General features: G+C 46.1%; 1 protein-coding gene across 1 annotated transcript in view; it reads left to right on the plus strand.

Moving 5' to 3' along the window:
* LOC119386095 (uncharacterized) overlaps nt 1–19,656 on the plus strand; it is an 82,987-nt gene that overhangs the window by 62,754 nt on the left and 577 nt on the right. Inside the window, exons 19-29 of the mRNA XM_049414219.1 lie at nt 1,191–1,345; nt 2,126–2,326; nt 3,636–3,737; nt 4,606–4,762; nt 5,433–5,806; nt 6,208–6,447; nt 7,907–7,977; nt 11,962–12,103; nt 15,115–15,471; nt 16,668–16,871; nt 17,735–17,836. Of these exons, the coding sequence (XP_049270176.1) occupies nt 1,191–1,345; nt 2,126–2,326; nt 3,636–3,737; nt 4,606–4,762; nt 5,433–5,806; nt 6,208–6,447; nt 7,907–7,977; nt 11,962–12,103; nt 15,115–15,471; nt 16,668–16,871; nt 17,735–17,836 (2,105 nt within the window). The remainder of the gene's footprint in view (nt 1–1,190; nt 1,346–2,125; nt 2,327–3,635; nt 3,738–4,605; nt 4,763–5,432; nt 5,807–6,207; nt 6,448–7,906; nt 7,978–11,961; nt 12,104–15,114; nt 15,472–16,667; nt 16,872–17,734; nt 17,837–19,656) is intronic.

The raw sequence follows: 19,656 nt of genomic DNA on the forward strand, positions 1-19,656 counted from the left end.
CACGATTCCGAAATTTTTGTCTGCAAGAGGAACGCACTAAATCTTCCGTCCTAAACAATACATATTTTCAGCACCTAAGGTTTTCGTGGAATAGCACATGGTGTAGTACAAGGCAATTGGAAGTAACGTTAACTAGACTGCGATGCAGAATACCGTCACTAAATTTTTATTTACACAGGCCTGGTTTCGTTCCTTCCCCTAACTGTAATTATTGTAATCAAGCGGAAACAATAGAGCACTACTTCACAGAATGTCGAAGATACCAAAACATAAGGCAAAGACTGCTAAAACCTCCTTTTCAAAAACTTGGCCTTGAGCTTTCCACATCAGCATTACTCTCCCTGGGGGCGTCGGCACTAGGGCAATGCAACAGGGGCATATATGATGCCATATTCATTTATATTAAAGAAACAAAGAGACTGCCATGTTAATATTATAAGTAGAAATATATCTTTTCATTCCCTTACTTAAATTTTTGTAATTGCTTATTTATTTAATTTTATTATTTAACAATCGTTTAATTAACATTTCATTAAAGAAAAAAAAAAGAACCAAAATTGCCCAAACATTTTTTTTCTTTACTATAAATTATCTTTTTCGCATATTCATTTTAACTTATTTTTTCACAAAGTCTACTGCCGCACGCTTCGTGGCCGATCCCCCGTAGTGGGTTGGGCTATTCCCCCAAGGAACCAACCAGCCGCTTTCCGTGGTAACCAATGGAACGCAGCGCGCGCTGAAGGATAGATTTGACCGTTTCGTACTGTTAGCTCGTTCAAAAGGGGGTGTCGCCAGAGCTCGGTAAGATTCCGAGTTCCGCCAAACTCGGGCCATCCTGCGTAGCACCCTTGATGGGGGAAACAACATGACGGAACTTGCGGCAGACGACGCGTATCACAACTGCCGTAACAAGCAGTAAGTCGATGAAGCGCAGCAAAAAGTCTACCTAACAAGATTCTACTCGTACCGGGGAAACCCTGCATCCTTATCTCAAACATTGGCGTCATTGACACTTTGGTAAAAGGTACAATGAGAACTCTACGAACGGGAATCGCTGGGTGACCGTGCGATGCACTTCCTCAGGTTTCACAGTAGTGGAGCTGCCATACGTTTTTTTTTCTATTGGGCATAACTATTTTCGTGTTTCTTTTGATGCTAGTACGAAGCCAGCTGAAGCCGTACCGTTTCAGATCGACTGAATGAGCTCATCGACGTTTGGATAAAGGAAGGCGATTTGCTGCGTCTCGAACACGTGGTCATCGCTGGCCAAGGAGAGCGGCTACTCAACAAGACTTCCGAGGATAAGCAAGTCCAGGAGTTTCTGGGACTCGTTCCCGCCTACATGGTGGGTAACCGCGAGCGAGTAACCATGCTTCCAGCAGGAACTGGTCAATGCTTGACTATATTAGCTGACGTACGTGTGAAATACGTGATTTTCTATGGGCATTAGGATGTCGCGTGGCTCGGATTTTGTGAAAGAGCACGCATTTGGCAAAACGGAGTATATGCTGCACTCGAGATTGACATACCTCACGCTGTATTTTGCATTTGGATATTGCACAATAATGCGTACCCTCCTCCACTGCTTTTCTTTTGATGACGAAGCTGGGGCACGCTTTGCGAGCTGCTTTAAACCGACTTGACAACAAAGTGTCGACGAAAGAAAAGATATTGGAATCAAGAACTCCAGTGTCGTCCACACGGATCAGAACCCTCTTATGCTTATTATAATAATAACTGTTACGGTTTTATGTCCAGAAACCGCGATATCATTATGAGGGACGCCGTAGTGGAGGACTGGGGTTCTTTAATGTGAACACAAATCTAATTACACTGGCTTCTAGCATTTCGCCTCCGTCGAAATGTGGCCGACACGGCCGGGATTCGGTCCCGCGACCTTCGAGTCAGCAGTCGAGCACCATAACCACTAGACCACCGGGGCGGGGTGCCCTGTTGAGCTTATTACATACGACTTTGCTGGGACTTTGCCACGCTTTATCTAACTCGTTTCGTAAAAAATTTGACTCCGCTGATAATTTTGTTCGTGTTCTCTAGTACACCTTCTCCTCCCACCACTAAGTGGGAACAAAATCGACTTATCTGTTTTCTGCTTGCCTGCTTGCAGGATCGCATCCGGACGGTGCACGAGGCGGTGGTGAGCGGCAACATCGCTCAAGTTCGCCAGGTGCTGACTCGCAAACGTTTTGCGCTCAGCCGCGACCACCTGGGTGCCAGTCCACTACACCTGGCCGTTCTGCACGGACACACGGATGTACTCAACTACATCGTCGAGCGCTTTCCCGAGACGCTAGATGGGCCTGACAACGTAAGTGGGACGCTTTTTCTCAACGACCCAACGATCGCTTCTTCAAAAAAAGGAAAAGAATCATTAAGTGTATTTTTGTTCCACTGTAATGACAGTGGCGTGCTTTCTCTCCATGAGTCTGCGCCTTGTACATTGGGCTCAAGGGACCGAATTCATTGAGATTTTGCTTAGATTAACTGACCTTTCTTATCCAGACGTTTTCTTTGACACTTTGATATCTGACGCTATTTGTAAACGTTTTGTGCAAGCACATCGCTTTATACAGTAAGACCTTCATTTTGGTTATGGAGTAGTGCAAATAACACACAGGGACACGGGCAAGTGACACGACACAGGCGCTTAATTGTGAACCTACTCTGTGAATCTCCGGACACTACAAACCACGCTGATACCCTGCGCCTCACACAGCATAGCCTAATTGCGCCAACAAACCATACTTAAATAACTAAACACACTGCTTTGCCCCTTGACTGTGTTGGGTCTCTAAATTATAGCTTTTACGGGACGCCAACATTGAAAGGAAGTTCCTTTCCTCCTGTCACTTACGAAAATTACGAACTTAGCTTTGCCTGTACAAACATGATCTTAATTTGACACCGCGCTCTTAAACGGACTCTACAATAAAATGACAGATCGTTTGCACTGACGCAGATTGTCGGTCAGAATATGGTGCCGCATATAGCAAGCTCCGGCGAGAATCACGAAATAACGAAAAATGAAACAAATTTCGTGTCAATACTCGTTAGGGTGACACAGCTTTGAGGTGAAACCAACTGCTGGAGACAGGAGCTGAAGTGTATTTCAGATAAACTTGAAGCTGCAATAAGCGTTAGGATTCAAGGACGCAGAATCCATAATCAAGCGTTCAATATTTAGTAACGACCTTATGGTCGTCACAGACAATGAAGCCAAAGAACGCACAGAGAAAGTCACTGTTGTATTTTGTTGAAACATAGGAAATAGAAAACAAACTTTTACTGGTGGGAGCAAACAACGAGCCTCGCATGACGTGTATAAATGTATCGAAACTTTGGATTCGGTTTCCACAGGTGACAAGATATTTCTTTTTGCATTCCCATGGCCACTTTTTTCTCTTTGTTATCAATTCGAAACTGCTCGAAAATGTAATACTAACCGATAATCGGTTCTCTATTTCAAAAATAACAAACTGTTGATTTCTCGTACGATTTTCATTGGGTTGATTGTCTGTCGGCTATCAAGTGTAGCGAATTGGACGAGACACGACGACATGATGAAGTGGACACTGCTTTTGGTGAAAAGAAAATGAGCCTAGGTTTATTTGTCGCAGGAAGGGCGAACACCGCTGCATTACGCGGCCGTCGTGCTCGAGGCCCAAAACTACTTCGACATTCTGAAAAAGGCTGGCGCCGACGAGGCCATCAAGGACAAGGTACGAAACTTCAGCAATATGAGGCACACTTAGTGCAGAATTATGCGTATACGCTCCCTGTAAGACGTAATTAAAGAGAGTGTGGAAGCTTATCCTTAAACCATCTGTTTCATTGGTTGTCCCTCATCATCGGCGCGTTGGGTGGCTGACGACGACTCCGAACACGATTCGGGAGCTCTGTGGCATCTGACATGGTTGAAATGTGATATGCATCGTTTCAAGATATGGCTTTAAATTACATTCTAACAATCTAGAACAGCTATGTTTCAGATGCGAAATGAGAGTTGCGAGGAGAAAAGTTTTGCGTTGGCGCGGAGGAACCGACCCAATCTCACACCGCATCCTCCTCTTCCTTCTGTGCGCTGACCGCTGTATGTAACGTGGTTTCTGAAGGGCACGCATGTTTATTCATTGCGTCATGCTGCTATGTGACAAGGCGATCTGCATAAACTTTTCTTTCCCTAGGAGCGAGGAACAGATGATGATAGCCATTAGCATCCTTTTCGAAGCAGGGTGGCAACGCGTAGCCGCCAAGCCGTTCGTCACAACTATGTATTACTCCATTTGTTACGGCATAGCATGCCAGCTCTAGCTTTTCTTTTTCTTTTTTTCCTTCATACGAGCTTTCTTTTCGATTATGTATTGTTATCCGCACCTGCAACGACTATTATATATGAGTGATCGAACCTTAGCTAGTTGGTAAGGATTAATAATAAAGCAGGGTTCATTATCACGACTGCTGTTCTATCAGTGTCAAAAGTGTTTCTAAATTCATCTCGCTTATATCAACTGCCGACTAGTTAATACTTTTATCCGCTTCGAAACACAATTCTTGCCGCCGAATCGCGCTACCGTGCGAAATTCGCAGATGGGGCACACGCCGGAGTACTACCTCAAGAATCCAAAAGAACTGAGCATCAGGGACCTGCTGGCTAACTACCATACCCCAAGTGATGATGACAAATCGGCCAAGGCGGACGTGTGGCAGAGGCCGTCCACGCCTGCTGGTGAAGCGGAAGAACCCGGTGAGTTCACGTAGATGTATATAGCTGTTCTCCGATTGTACCGGGCGTTTCATTTCATTTTATTCAAGAACGTTAACAAGAAAAGAGTGTGTATGTTGCTGAACATGCTGGCCAACATCTTGTTGGACCTGTTCAAGAGAAATTGCTTGGTACGGGGTAGCTTTTATTGGCGCCCTCGTCCAACACTGCCTCGTCGCAGTCGACACCCGTCACGGTCAACTGCCTCCTATATACACTCCGCGCGCTCAGTTGTTGGAAATTGCCGCTTGTACATCACTTATTGAGAACCTCGCTCTTATCAGTCTATCGTTTTTAATCTCTCTATGACTCTTTCATTACTCCTTAATCTTTTTCGGGGAAAGGTAAGGAAAGAGGGGAAGCGCATTGTTCGGCTTCTCATTCCTTTCCCCCTTCACTCCTTTCTTTTCAAGGTATATATTTGTGCAAGCACAATAAAGCCAGTTGCTGGCATGTTAGCGCCCGTCTCTGTTCACAGCGCTATTTTTCCGAAGGACAAGCAAGTGTTTGTAATGACTAATTCCCGCATTTGGCGGGAATACTTAAGACATTGCCATACGTGTCTCCTGGTTTCGCAACCAGTGCTGCTTTGATGCGCTTCTATATCAGAGTGTCAATATACTATATGAACCAATGAAACCTTTACTCGCAGAAGTGACGACTACCGTTCCCGAAGAACCTACGGCGCCCGTAGCTCCCGCGGTTAACGGAGGATCCGCACAGCCGACGGCTGCGCCCAACGGAAAACCGCAACAGCAAGAAGCCGCACCTGTGGTGGCAACAACGTCCGAGGCGTCTAAAACAACGAACTCAGTACCGCCGGTGGAAGATGCACCGATTGCGGCGCCGGCGCCTTCCCCGGCACCGCATCAAGTGGCTGCCCCGCCGGTGCCGTCCGACAAAGGAGTGCGACAGCCTGTCGAAGAACCTTTACAAACGGCAGTCCGACTGCCACTCGGAGAACAGGCTGCGAGTCGCGCGGCGGCGGCAACAGGCCAGCCCGTGTCAACGCTGCCAGCTGGCAAGGTTCGTTGGTCATCTCCGTTAGACGTGCTGAGCGTTGACAGCTGGGCTTGTTGGTTCTGGAGAACACTGTGAAACATTGTACTGGTGAACAAAGACACGGACAGGTGTGTGTCTTTCTATCCTGTCTGTGTATTTGTTCGCTGGTACAATGTTTCACAGTATTCATCCGTTAGACATCCAAGTTCCGGCGATGGTCAAAAAATTCTCAGTTTTTCTTTTTATAATTATATGTTTAGGGGATGTTAGCGCTTCTGTATAGCGTTGGCTACTCCTTTTCACAGATAATGCGTGAAAATCACATCAATAAAGTAGAAAGAATTGCATAAAAGAGCACTTAGGGATGCTTCATGTAAGTTGGTCAAGCTTACTGTTTTTTATTTACGGTGGTTTTTATCTGGCAGAATGGGCAGAATGGCGGCACCGACATGGTTCAGTTGGCACAGTCGTTGCTGTTGACGGGAAGAACGCCCGAAGAGGCCCAGTACCTGAGTTCCAGCGTCGGCGACGCGCTCGTTGGGGCGCTGGCAGCCGTCGCCAAGCAGAGGCCTCCGGACCCCGTGGCCTTCGTCGCCTCCTGGCTCAAGCAGAGCCAAACGGTCCAAGAACAGTCGAGTTCCAGAGCCCCGAACACCACTATGCCAGTGAGCACAATGCAATGAACAGCCGCCGTCAGACTTAAAGTCTCACTTGTCAAGTTTCACTTGTCAAAACGACGATGTGATATACCGGCACACTGTTGTGTGGGACTAAAGATTAATTTTGGTCACCTCGGGTTGTTTAACATATGTAGGTGTACTGGCGTTCTTGCAGTTAGTCTTCATTAAAATGTGGCCTTCGTGGCTACAAGTACCCTTGAGTTTAGCAATGCGACGCTGCAGCCTTAGTAGCATTAGTAGCTTAGCGGCGACTTAAAGGGGTAGTGACAAAAATTTTGGCCTCGCGTTTTATTTATTTATTTATTTTTTTGCTGCAATATGTTGCTGGGGGCCTGCTAGTCATAGCACAGCACATCGTTTGCTACAGCGCGCGACAGATAATTAATTACAGGCTCCTCATTACCGACCAGTGTCAGTTTCGGTTTCAAAAACGACAAGCCTCCGGCTGCAACTATCACCACCTAGCGGGTGCAGCGCTCGATCACGTCAGAACTGTGACGCACCTCCGCGCGGTTCGCGAGCAGCCGCCGAGAAGTAGGCTGCTGAAGCGAATGCGGCGAAAAAACATGGCGGCTTTGACTTCATGTCGGCTTTGACTGACATTCCGGTTAAGAAGAGACCAGAAAACATTACTACATAGGTTGCGGCTGGGTGTTGCGTATACACGAAGATACCTTTGCAAGATTGGGCAGGAGCGATACCCTAACAGCAGTGTGTGTCACACGTCTGAGACTATTCATCACATCCTGTGCGTGTGCCCTCAGTACGCGACCGAAAGACAATCACTTAAGTGCGTCGTAGATCGTCTGGACTCCCGACCTTTTTCGGAGGAGAAGCTTTTGGGTGCTTGGGAGCATGCAGACCAGGCCCAACAAAGTTTAAAGTGCCTATTGAGATTTCTCAGCGATACAGGTTTAGATGATCGTCTTTAGAGCATGTGCGGCGTAAAGACTTTTGCGCGTGTCCTGTCCCCGTGCAAGACAGTGTGTACAGTGACTCATTGTGCCATACCATCGTCGCCTATCATCACACCTCCCTCTTTCTCTTTCTTTCCCCTTCCCCTTACCCCCGTGAGGAGTAGCAGGCCGGAAACCCGCTTTCCAGGCCGACCTCTCCTCCTTCTTGTCATTAAAACATCTTCTTCTTCTTCTTCTTGACTGACATGGCGGCTTTGACTTCGAGAAATGCGTGCAACATACTTAAATAAATGTTATGCACTGGACAAACAAGGTATTATATAAAAAAGCGCATGGTACCTTACGTCACTGTGTGTAATCGTCCTTATTTTCAACATTATTTTAGCGCGATAACGTGCGGTCATGTGCAATTCTTCTTTTACAGATAAGCGCATATGTGCCTTGTGTCTAATCTAAGTTCACTTCGATTGAAGAGAGCTGTGCGGAGATTAATCGTTGCCTGCCTCTGCATTTCCCATCTCTTGCAGGCGGTGAACTCGAAAAGCCGAGACAACGACGTAGCGTCCAGAGCGAACACAGTTTCGTCCTCAGCGACAAGGTAAAAACTCAAGGAGACGTCGGGATCACCGGCTCAAGCTCTCGGATACCGAATTGACGCATTGCTCGCGACTATGTTGCTTTATTTTGATTTGTAACACGGCTGTGTTTCTTACGCGGTCAACATTGCTGTTACGAGCAGCGGATAATGGATGTTCCTAGCGTAGTTTCTATGCGGATACAGAGTGCGCTATAATTTAAATCTTCTCGACGGGGGACCTTTGATTGTGCTATCTAGAGTAATGTCGTTCGCTGTGCTCACAGCTTCCTTACTAACGAAAGGTTCACTTGATGCTAAGGCAGTGTGAAGAAGCTTAGTTGAGCGTCGCTCACGATCTGTTTCCTTCACACCTCACGCGCCCACCTTCACGTGCTCAGGCGTTGCACATAACTGTGTTGGTATCGCACTTTCGGTAAGCACATCTATCGCAGTGCGGCCTCCGTTATGCTCCGTTATGCGCTCCGTTATGCGCGTTTCCGGAACTAGCCGGAAAAACGCGCATAACGGAGCGAATCGTGGAGGCCACGGTCGGAGACGCAAGCAATGTAAGACTCTTCTAATCATGTTTCTATTCCAAAGCTAGTTCGTGAATGCCCTCCGCGATCGGTTGAAATCTATCGGGCCCTGCCCACTCCGCTTGTCTGTCAAACGATGTAATAACGATAACCAAGAGAACGTTCCGTCTCAATGTGACGTCTCCAGACTGCCTATGCACGATTATGTCGAACAAAACCAAAAACTATTTCCAATTATGCACCTCTGTTGCCGTTAGCCCTCAGCTATTGGTCAAAAAGTTTTTGACCACGTCGACATCGCCTGTCTGTCGCGCGACGTCACAATACCATGAAATCTCGCCACAAATGATGTGGACGCTCTAAAGGCCGCTTTACTATTCTAAATAAAACTAAAATATTTTTTTGAATAGCCAGAGAGTGCTTAATTACGAAAAGAATGAAAGATGGCTGCCTACCAATCGCTGCCCCCCCCCCCCCCAACAACACCACCCTCCTCCTAAGTGTTCGGGCACTTAGCATAACACAACGCGTAATCGATTTCATTGAAACATTGTATGTGCATGCTCCGCGATATTTTCGCACTCTTACCACGTTGTGGTGCATTGCGGGAACCAAGGGTCGCTGCGCATTATACCGAAACTGTTACTGTAAAACACAGCGCTGACCACTTCAGCGTTGTTCACTGGTGTTACACTTGCGAGAACGTGCCACTTGAAAACAACGCTTAGCACACTCGTATTCGACTAGTTTGCATAAGAGTGATTTTGCTTAAGAGTGACTCTCCATTCGCCCCGAACTGGTGAGCAATCTTACGGCATGCACGAGCGAAACAGCCTGGTGATAAGCCAAAACCAATCGACTGAAGCTAAAATGATGCATTTAATGAGCTTGGTGTTTCAGTGCATTAGTGTAGGTTAAAAATGTAGATAGCCTGTTTGTAAGCACGTTTTTACGGTGGTTGTGGTTGATGTGTGTACAGTGTGGCGCGTAGGAACTGAAGTACATGGTATTTTTCACACGAGCTTTACCTTAGCTTCTCTGTATACGAGAGCGCGCGCCATCTTCCTTACAAGCCTGTGTAGGAACTGTGGTGGCTGCGTACTTGGGCTTAACTCAGGTGTCGTGCTTTATTTTGTAGTAACGTTTAACGAAGCGATAGGCGATGTTTGAATGTTTCGTGATACCTTGTATTGAGATACGAAGAGTGCAATATATTTCGACAAAGCACTTTTGAGATGATCCACGAGAAGTTTCTACAGCCTGTGCGGCTGTACAAGGCGATGGCACTTGCGGTCAAAAATAAGACCGACGTTACAATAGGAAATAAAACACAGTGAAGGCTAATCGATGCTCATCTTGCTTGATTTAGCGACTTATAAAGCTCTTTTAGGCCAATGAAGGGAAAACAATTCGTTGGTGCGACCCTTTTCACTGTTTGCCTGAGTTTCGTCTGGGATATGTTTATTCTTGAGTTAAGTAGCACTATCTTTTTTTCAGTGCCTGCCATTTGATTATGTGCAATGTGCATGCGAGGCGATTATGTAAGTTTGGTTTGTGAGTAGAGTAGCTTATTAAACGGCTTTTTTCTGTAAGCATTTTCTCAACGATATTGTGTGAATAAAGAAACCGTTGTAGACTGGTGGAGTTGTCTCTTTCCGTCTGTCTCTCTCTCTCAAACTCTGAAAAATCATTGCTCTCTCAGAAATTCTCAATCTTTCACATAATTGCATCAAGGGCACTTAAAGAAGATTTTGTTATGTTTGTATGGTGTTATTTTATGCATTATGTTGATACAATTTCATTTATGTTCTGCTTTAGCAATTCAAAAGAGAAACTCCACAGCTACAGGCAATTTTTGTTGCTTTGCTAAATAGGAGCTTTCGGTTCTTTCGTATGCTGTTGTGTTATTACGTTACGAAAATGAGTTGTTAATTTTCGTTTTATACTTCTTGCTTGTTCTACTTTGAATATTATTATTTTTATTTCATTTGTTGCATTTTCGTTCTTGCTCGTTTTATTCATCTCAGTTCAATGAGTGCTTGTCTCTTCCTGTTTTTAGGTGCCAACAAGAAAAAAACACAGAACACAAACATCGCAAACGTGGGGAAGTATAACATCACGTTTTATTTTTGTACGCCCTTGAGTTAAAGCATAGCTGACTCTATTTCTGTGGTAGTGTATAGACTTAGGCCGCTGCCACACGAGTCACTGAATGCTATTTCCCGCAACCTTTCACAAAGCGTAGCGGCCTGACTAAAACAGGCTGCCGGATACGAATACACTCTGTCTTACTGTGTAAAATATCTTCATCACTACGGGCACTGTAACTCTACTTTTTACATTAGGGAACGTTTTACAAAGAGAAGCGTATAATATAGGATTCTTGTTCACATTATTTTAAGAAGGACAGTACGTAAACGTCATGGTTCGTGTACTGGTAACATCGAACTAACAAAACTCGTCGGCCGACAGGGGTTGTAAAACAATAATGTAGAAACTCGAGCGAGTTGGTACATCTTCATCATGCGTAAAGTGCAGCGCACTTGTAAAACAATCCACTAGACACACGGTGTTTTACAAAAACACCAGCAACAGGAGTGCCACGAAGGTCAAGCTTTTTAGGGAGCATTCGCCGCTCATGTTTTAAAGAGACGACGTTGTTGTATCAAGCTTTACGTATCAAGCAATCTCAGAGCAGTTCGTACGACATTTGTAAGCAGTCAGATATAATGCGCAGTAATCGTCTGCTTCATGCGGCAGGCAAATTCTTCGTAATACATAGACACAGCGTTCGCAACAGACATAAGCAATTACAGGCTCAAAAATGGTCCACCAAAACTAGGAGTCATATAGAAGCGCATGCATGGTGTTAAGGCGCCGAAAAAAAGAAAGAAAAATAGATACAGAATTGACCAGGCGGCTACCATTCATGAGAGGACAGGGATGAGGCATTGAAAGAAGGAAGAAGAAGAGTTCACGCGCACAATACAGAAAACCCATGGTGTTTGTAAAAATGTTCACTGATACGTTTAAAGCTCCTGTTGCTTTCCGGTTTGAGGGTAATGCGTTGAAGTTACACTTGTAGGTATCGTGCCCAATGTAGGATTTCGCTATAGAGGCGAACAACACACTCCTATTAAAAACTTTGCAAGTTACACCCACATCGCGATAACGTAGCCTTCTGCTAACGAAACACGCTTACAGATAGAGTAAAATTAGAGAAACTTGTTCATCTCTATTTCTGGCCATGGAAAATAAGCTTGTATATATTACAATGAAATCTTGCTTGAGTTACAACATCGCTAGTATAGTAATTAGCTAAGTATTAATTGATTTTTCTGAACTATGCGCTGCAGATATATCTTTCTAGCGTATCAAAAATGCTACTCGTGCTTAGCTGAGACGGTGTCATTAGATTATATGTTACGGTACTTAGGTATACGCGGTTAGGGTAACTTTCCTCTGAACCTTTTGATGGGCCGGCCCCAGAGCAAACCTTTCTGGTTTCTAGCGACGACAGTCTGAAGAGGGCAGGCTTCACAAACCCGTTCTCCGAGGAAGCTGCCATCGAGGAGACGGAGCACTACATGGACGACTACACAAGGCTCAAGGTGAGACGAGAGGCCTTGCGCGAAACGTTTGCGTTCTCACGCCGCGTGTCTTGGTTAAGTGGTCTTCTCGAGATATCGGTCATTCAGAGAACATTGTTTGCTTGCTTGCGTATGAGATCACCTACCTGTAATCGCCTTTGCGAAAGTTCATTGGCTAAGGCAATGCGCTAAGCTCGAGGGTGCGTGTTTGACTCGCCGCATTTCTGTGTAGGGGAAATGAAAAAATAATAATAATAATAAATCCGTGTACTTAGACATGCGTGCACGTTTAAGAGCCCCAGAAGGTAAAAATTATTCCTGAGTCCGCCACTATGGCGTGCGTCATAATAGCATCGTTGTATTATATTGAAGTTATGTGTAATTATAGCTTTGGCGTGTAAAATCCAGGAAGAAGACTGTAAGGCTACGTGAGACAGTTGCGTAGCCAGGGGGGTGGTTTGAGGTGTTAAGCCGGGTCCCTCCCGAAATTTTTACATCTGTATGTGTACATATACGCGCACACAGACAAACACACGCAGTAACTTACATAGAGAACCCCTTCTGAAAAAATTACACCATTTCCCTCTAAAGGGGACCATGAGGCGATGCGAAGCCGGAGCGCTTGCACGATCGCGTTCAGTTGGCGTTCGTTGGGCATCCTACCAACCTCGTGTCGTGGAACGCGAAGAGGAACGCTACACGCGTCTTGTCTTCCCTCTAGCCTGGCCATTAATTCTCACAGGGCGAGCGGTGAACGCTGTCGATAGGCGTGCGAGAGGGGGGCAGCGCAGGAGAGGAGAGAGGGGGGGGGAGGGGACGCGCATGCGCCGGCGGCCATCGCGGCGTTGCGCAGGAGAGAATTTCGGGATGTCTAGCCCGCGTTTCAGATGAAGAGTGGAGAGGTGAAGTGGAGAGGGGGAGGGTAGAGGGAAAGCGGAGGGGGAGAGGGATATTTGAGAGGAGGAGGGGAGAGGGTGAGAGGGGGAGGGGAAGTGGAGAGGAGGAGTGAGGAGGAGGTGTGTGGAGAGGGTATGAGCATGCGCAGTAAGGGTGGTCACGCCGCACACCACCACCACAACCACCGGTTTGAACTCCGCTATAAGATGCTTCGCATCTAATATTTCTGGCCACACCACTGACGTGAGCCGACGTGCTTGAAAACACTGCAAAGCTAACGGATACCAGGAAGTCTATGCACCGAACTTATATCTATTTTAGCTGGTGAACGCAAGGAGGTGTAATAGAACACACCTGTGGCAATAATGACCACATGACAACTGCGGCAACATTCGAATCGGCGACTAACAGAGGTGACGCGACCAATTTTGTTGCACATAGTCGTTTTGTTGAAAAGTCCCTATTTTTGTAAGTACCTGGGTACCTAGATCCGCGAATGGAGCCGCAAAGCTTTTGAACCAATCAGAAGTGAAGGAAAACTACATCTATCCTGACGCTTTCTTTAATAATTGCGACAACGATATGGCAGTGACAGTGCTGAATTTTTCTATGTAAAGCGTACCTGTAAAGCGTGCACCACCACACAAAGACCTACAATGCGGCAGAGCTCACTGCTGGAATTAACCATGCGTAAATGTACGTCCAAGTTTCAACCCCAGCTAAGACGGCTTCATTTGCAGTGTTTCTCTCGATGAGCGGTTATTTAAACTACGCCACTACGCCTCTGGTAACGACAAATTTTGTTGCGGCGACGGAAATCTCGCGCCTTTTGATGTGAACACTGGTTTCCGATGTGAACAACGGTCGCAGTCACGGACACAGCGCGACTTATGTCAATTGCCGGTCTGAATGTATTTTGCGGCGTGATGAAAACGTGGCAAGAAATGTGACAGAAAAAAAGGTACACAACTGCAGGTCTTGATATTTTATATTTAGATAGCCTGTTTGGTGTTTGTGCTTCGGTGACACGATGTGGTATGATTCAACGAACCGTTAGCATTCGACTATACTCGGCACGCTTTCCCCGCTCCTACACTGTTTTCATCATGCTTTCGGCATTGCATACACAACTCGTTGCAAACTCATAAGCCATTTTGTGATTGCGATACGTTATTAAAAAATGCATTCCCTTTCGACCAAACGCTTTTTATGTGAGATTCGGTCACGTCCACCTGGTTCGTCTATATTCCGCGAGCACATGGAAGTGTGATAAAGCGCAATGTTCATTGTAGGCACCCATGTATGAGCTTCAAAACACGCGAGGTAAGGTAGCTTGCTTGAGATGACGTTATGGCTGATAGTTTTTGTCCAGCCTTACAACAAATCGATTATTTCAAAAGCAGGAACAGTGCTTTAGCGGACAATCTTAACCACTACTCAATCCGAATTCCACCTTCCAAACGCAAGACAACCTCTTAGTGACTGCGGCCGCCAACCAGGTGATCCGGCTACCGTCGTTTATTTCAGAGATACGGGTTTACGACTATTAGCTTTTTGATTCCACAGTACATCGTCGCCATTTCTATGCTCCAGCCTACAGTAAGCCAAAAAGAGCTCCCGTCTGAGGCTTCCCTTTGCTGGGGCTTTCCCTTTCGCCCATTGCTTACCCGTGTTAGTTTCACGCCCTGCTAATGGCTGTGATCGTGAGGACACCATGTGACACATTCTTAGTGACCGTCCTTGTTCTAATGTACATAGACGATCGCTTGCTATTGCACAAGCTCGCTTAGACCTAATACCAATAGCAGAGGGAACGGTTATGGAATGTCGACCTTCATCGCAGCTGACGGCGATGAAGGCGCTATAATAGTTTTTAAGAAACGCACCTTCACATGTGGGTGCAGCCTGAATAGGTGTTTGTTGTTACCTGCTGTCGTGGTGTGCGTATGCTCTCTATTTTCTTCTCTCTCCCTTTACCTCTTATCTTTCAACTTCACATCTCCTGTTTCCAACTTCAGGGGTAGCATGCTGGTCTATTCCTTCTGGCTAACCTTTCCCCTCTCCTCTGTTTCTCTCGCAGTCAGTCTTAGCATGCCGTTACACATTTCGCGTGGAAACTCTCTACCTTGTTGCAGGATGAAGAGGGTCAGACGGTGCTGCATTTTGCCGCCTCGCACGCTCACAGCGAGGGTTGCTTCTACGCGCTGGTGCGCCAGGGACAGGCGCTACTGGCCGAAAGAGACTCCCGCTACCGGACGGCGAGGGATGTGGCGCGCGAGGCGCAGCAGAGCGACAACGTGCTCGCGCTCGACGCTTTCGTTCTCGACGCCTTCCTGGAGCGCCGAGCGGGGCTCCTGCGCGCTCTGGCACACCGGGGGTACGAGCCGCTGCTGCACGCCACCGACCGTCACGGGCGACACCTGACGGCCCTGCTGGCTCAGTTCCAGATGACCGATATGCAGGCGCTCGTGCACGACATGGACGCGTTCTTCGTGAGTGTCCGGCGCCCCTTTTGCGATAACCTGCGCGTCTGGAGTCAATGTTTACCAACGGGTGGGAAGCGGTATGAGACGGCTCTCCAGTCGGTTCGGCGAAAGATGTAGCCGTACCGACAAGGTTCAGTGACATTAGTTCTACGTGTACTCGAGGTTGTCTTCTTTCTAGGCTCATATAACTGTTGATCACCTATTAGAAATCTTTCGAGCAGCACGTTTCTGCGACCCAAGACGTAATGAATCGCGATTGCTTGTAAAGTGTGCATCACCACATAAACACGTATTATGCGGCAAAGCTTACTTTCAGGACTGTCTGCTTCGCGCGTTGCTCATCCATGTAAGTCCATCGGCAGTGCTTCCAGGATTCAAACACGCAAATAATGAAATTCACAACAAGCTTAGTAACGTTTTCTATGTATTTCGTTAAACGTAAAGTAAATTTCTCATTTTTAATGCATCCAAATAAGCCCTCCAAACAACACACTGGGCCTTACAGCAGCGCCGCTTATACTGATAGTAAGAACAAAATGTAGAAAGTAGGGAGGCTGAGTCGATATTTTTATAGGGTGAGGGAGGGAATAGAGAGCTCTAAGAGTTGGAAAGGGTAGGTGGGAGAGCTTTCGCAGGTGCCTTAAATGTAACGTTCTCGGTAAGCCAGTTTCTAATGAACATAGAAAGATAAGATGTCTTGTATATCTAATATAGAGAAATATAACTAGGAAGTTCTGCGTCACTATCGTAGCCTGGGGAAGCTGGGGAAGCCTGGGGAAGTTGATTTCTGTTATGTGTCTTCCTGATGAAACGACTTACATTCCTATGCTTCTTTATACTATATCTGCCCAAGGGCGCGTGAGCAAAGGGAAATGATAATCGCGCAGTTTTACCTGAAAGGCTGTTCACGCGCATATTCTTGCAATTATCAGCAACCTCATGTTGTCTCTGTGTTTTACTGCATTAAAACAAGTATTATATTACTTAATTGCAATAATTGTGCTATTGTCAATCATTTGCGAATCTCACGCACAAAAGAGCGTAAGGTTACGTGCTTTTTAGACTTCCGTTCCGGAAAAAAAAAATCGAGGTTGGAAAGCAGTTTTTTCGAACACCTCAAGAACGATGAAAATCGCAAACGCATTGTAGCAGCTTTTTAACTTTTAAGTAATCTCAAACTGCTATCTGTCACACGCTCGCAGAAAACTCGCGAGGAGCTCCACGCGTTTGTACGCAACGGATATCTGGAGGGCGTGCAACAACTGGTGAAGCGTGACGTCAGCCTCGTGACTGCCAAGGGCACCAAAGGACGCTGCGCACTGCATGTTGCCGTGCTCGCCGAGAACCCGGACGTGGTGCGACACCTGGTCAAAGCCTGCCCAGATGCGCTTCACGTCGCCGACAACGTGCGTGTCCTCCTGAAGTAGCATTTTAAATTGTCAATTTCGCTCTACCGCGTGTGAGCTTTCTTGCGCGTGACAGTGTGTGTCAATATAAAAAAAAGAAGGAAAAAAGGGGGGCGGGGTGCCACTTAAGTGTCAATACATAAATATAAATCTATGTTTAAATTCACGACAGCCTTCTTATCATTTAAATGTAACTGAAGAATGTTTAACTCTTTTGCTGCTTACTACATTTATTGAGTGTACAACATTGCAATTTCTTAACGCCGCACAAGCGTTCACGCCTGGACATAATAGCGCCTAATGTAGACGAGAAGTAACGAGATTTCCCACGTGATGCGCAAGCGCAGAGAGCGCACTCGTGTGCTAATGCAATCTGCTACACTGTTTTGTTAGAGACGCATACATAATATCAGCCTTATCTGTGTGATGTGTTCATAAATCCTGTGTGACGCTTATCGTTGTAGGAGGATCGAAAGGTGGGCCAGTTGGTTTCTGCGCTCCCAGATCGCTGAACGAAGAAAAAGCTTATCGTTGTATCGTTGATCTCGTTTCATCTCGCTGACATTAGAAACTACCGCGTCATGGGGTCGTCGTTGGCGCGATATTATTAAAATAAAATGCAAGTGTGTACATACGACCTCTAAATTGTGATTTTTTACGACGACACACGATGCTGAAATACTATCTGCTCCCGAGGCAAAACACACGCGGCGCATCGACCTATCTAAGCCCTCACCTTTCGTGTTGTGCTCGTTTTGTCAAGTATTGCCGACGTGCCCGAGCCTCTATTCTCATCACTGTGCCAGGAACTACGGGCGTCAGAATGAAATGACGTCTGTAACGAAACGAGCTCCTTCCTTCAGATGGGGAGGACGCCGCTGCACTACGCCATGGCCATGCCCCACGTGACCACCCTCGGCCAGATCCTGGTGCAGGGAGGGGCCTCGCGCACTGCCAGGGATGTCGTAAGTTGATCTTAGTTTCTCATTAAAAATTTTTTAAAGGAAGCAAACTGGGATTTGTTTCTCTGGCACTAGAGCTCGAAAAACAACGTTTTTCGAGCTCAAGTGCAACATTAAGACCATCATTTGAAATTGTGATGAAGACGAAGTACACGCTAGAAAATTAGTTTTAAGACAACTAGATCAAGTAGCTCTTTCAGACTTTAGCACAACTGTGAGAGGTTTCAAGATTCACGAACGCTTACACATGTACACGACTTAGTTATACCAGTACCACTGGCTGGTGTCGACTGCTCTGCTACCTTTGCCTGATGTCTATTATACGCTCTTATAGTGACGTAATAAAATAATACCTGTGTGCTAATGTGCCTCTGCAAATCTCCATCAACTGTTTCTCACGCTACGAGTTCAAACGCTCGCCGCAACTTTTAACAACGAAACTGTTTAGGCTAGCCGTAATGTACCCAGCCCTATCTCAAAACATAAACGGGTATGTGCCGCAGAAACTGGGTAAATCCCACTACCCACCACTGGTCCACTAAAAAAAGAAGAAGGCAATAGTTAGCCCAACACTAGAGAACGGTAAAGGCAACGGCGGCTACGAGAAGACTCCGAAGCGATCGAAGGCCTATGCCAACGACGACGTGTCCGTAGATCTATGAGAGGAGCGAACGCTCGGTTTCAGCGCGTGTTTCAGTCTCTTGAGTTTAGACATCCGTGTTGTGTCTGTGACTACGTGTGGTTTAACTCGAACCTCTCTGCGCTGAGAATCAACGTAGAAACAACCTAGCATCACATAGTTAAAGCCTCACTCACAGGTTTTAACCTAGCATCACCTAGCTAAGGCCTAGAAACAACCTAGAAGCAACCAGATCAGTCTTCAGAATCGTCCAGTTTTGCTGTTTCAAGGCTTGCGCGGCTTTGTGCTTAGTGCAAGCTTCGCCCATTTTTATTGTATTTTTTAATATTTATCATATTTTGCGTAACTTCAAACGACCACTCATCTGTACGAAAATTGGCCTAGCGGAGCATGAAGGAATAATTAATGTAGACGAAAAGATGGAATCTTAATCCTGTCATCACATTGATTTCCCGTAGTCCCATACCATCGAGCCAACTTTTTTGTGACAGCATGTTGACATGTGAACGTCAAAATAATTAGCCTTAGAGAAGTTCTTCGAATTCACCGATACAATTGCTTGTGGCCTAAAAAAATACCCATCTCGTGCAAACGTGTCACTGTTTCTTTGTATACCTTCAGCTTTAGCGAGCAATAATCAATGTTCTGTTGAACATGCAGCCCCCATAACAGGACCAAAATCGGAAAGCTTTATATTCGTAAAATCTGCTTCGCAAGAACATACGAGTTTACTAACTCCCTTGAGGCCAAAAAATTGGACAATCTCGTTTCACAGTGGTTGAACAGTAATAACAATTCACCGTCTCGACTGCCTGTTCTCAAAATACCATAGGCCAGTGCGGAAGTACATGATTATTTGTCACTAAAAACATCCCCTATACTTTCCTTGGCATTATTGTCTGTTAGTGCTCATTAATATTATGATTATTTGTCAACTCTCACGTTAGCAGCCATATTTAGAGGGAGAGAGAGAGAGAATTTATTTACAGAAAGGCAGAGAGGTCGGCCTGAGCTACATTTCGCTCTGGCCAGCTACTCTACACTGGGGAGGGGGGACAGAGGAATGAAAGATTGATGAATGACGATGGTAAGGTAGGGAGATCGGAATATAGTTTCGTTACGCTGTAGCAAATGTAAAGACGTGCATTCAGTCCAGTGGCTTGTAAGAAGGCTACGACTGCTT

The sequence above is a fragment of the Rhipicephalus sanguineus genome, chromosome 3 (assembly GCF_013339695.2).
Source record: "Rhipicephalus sanguineus isolate Rsan-2018 chromosome 3, BIME_Rsan_1.4, whole genome shotgun sequence".
Taxonomy (NCBI): domain Eukaryota; kingdom Metazoa; phylum Arthropoda; class Arachnida; order Ixodida; family Ixodidae; genus Rhipicephalus; species Rhipicephalus sanguineus.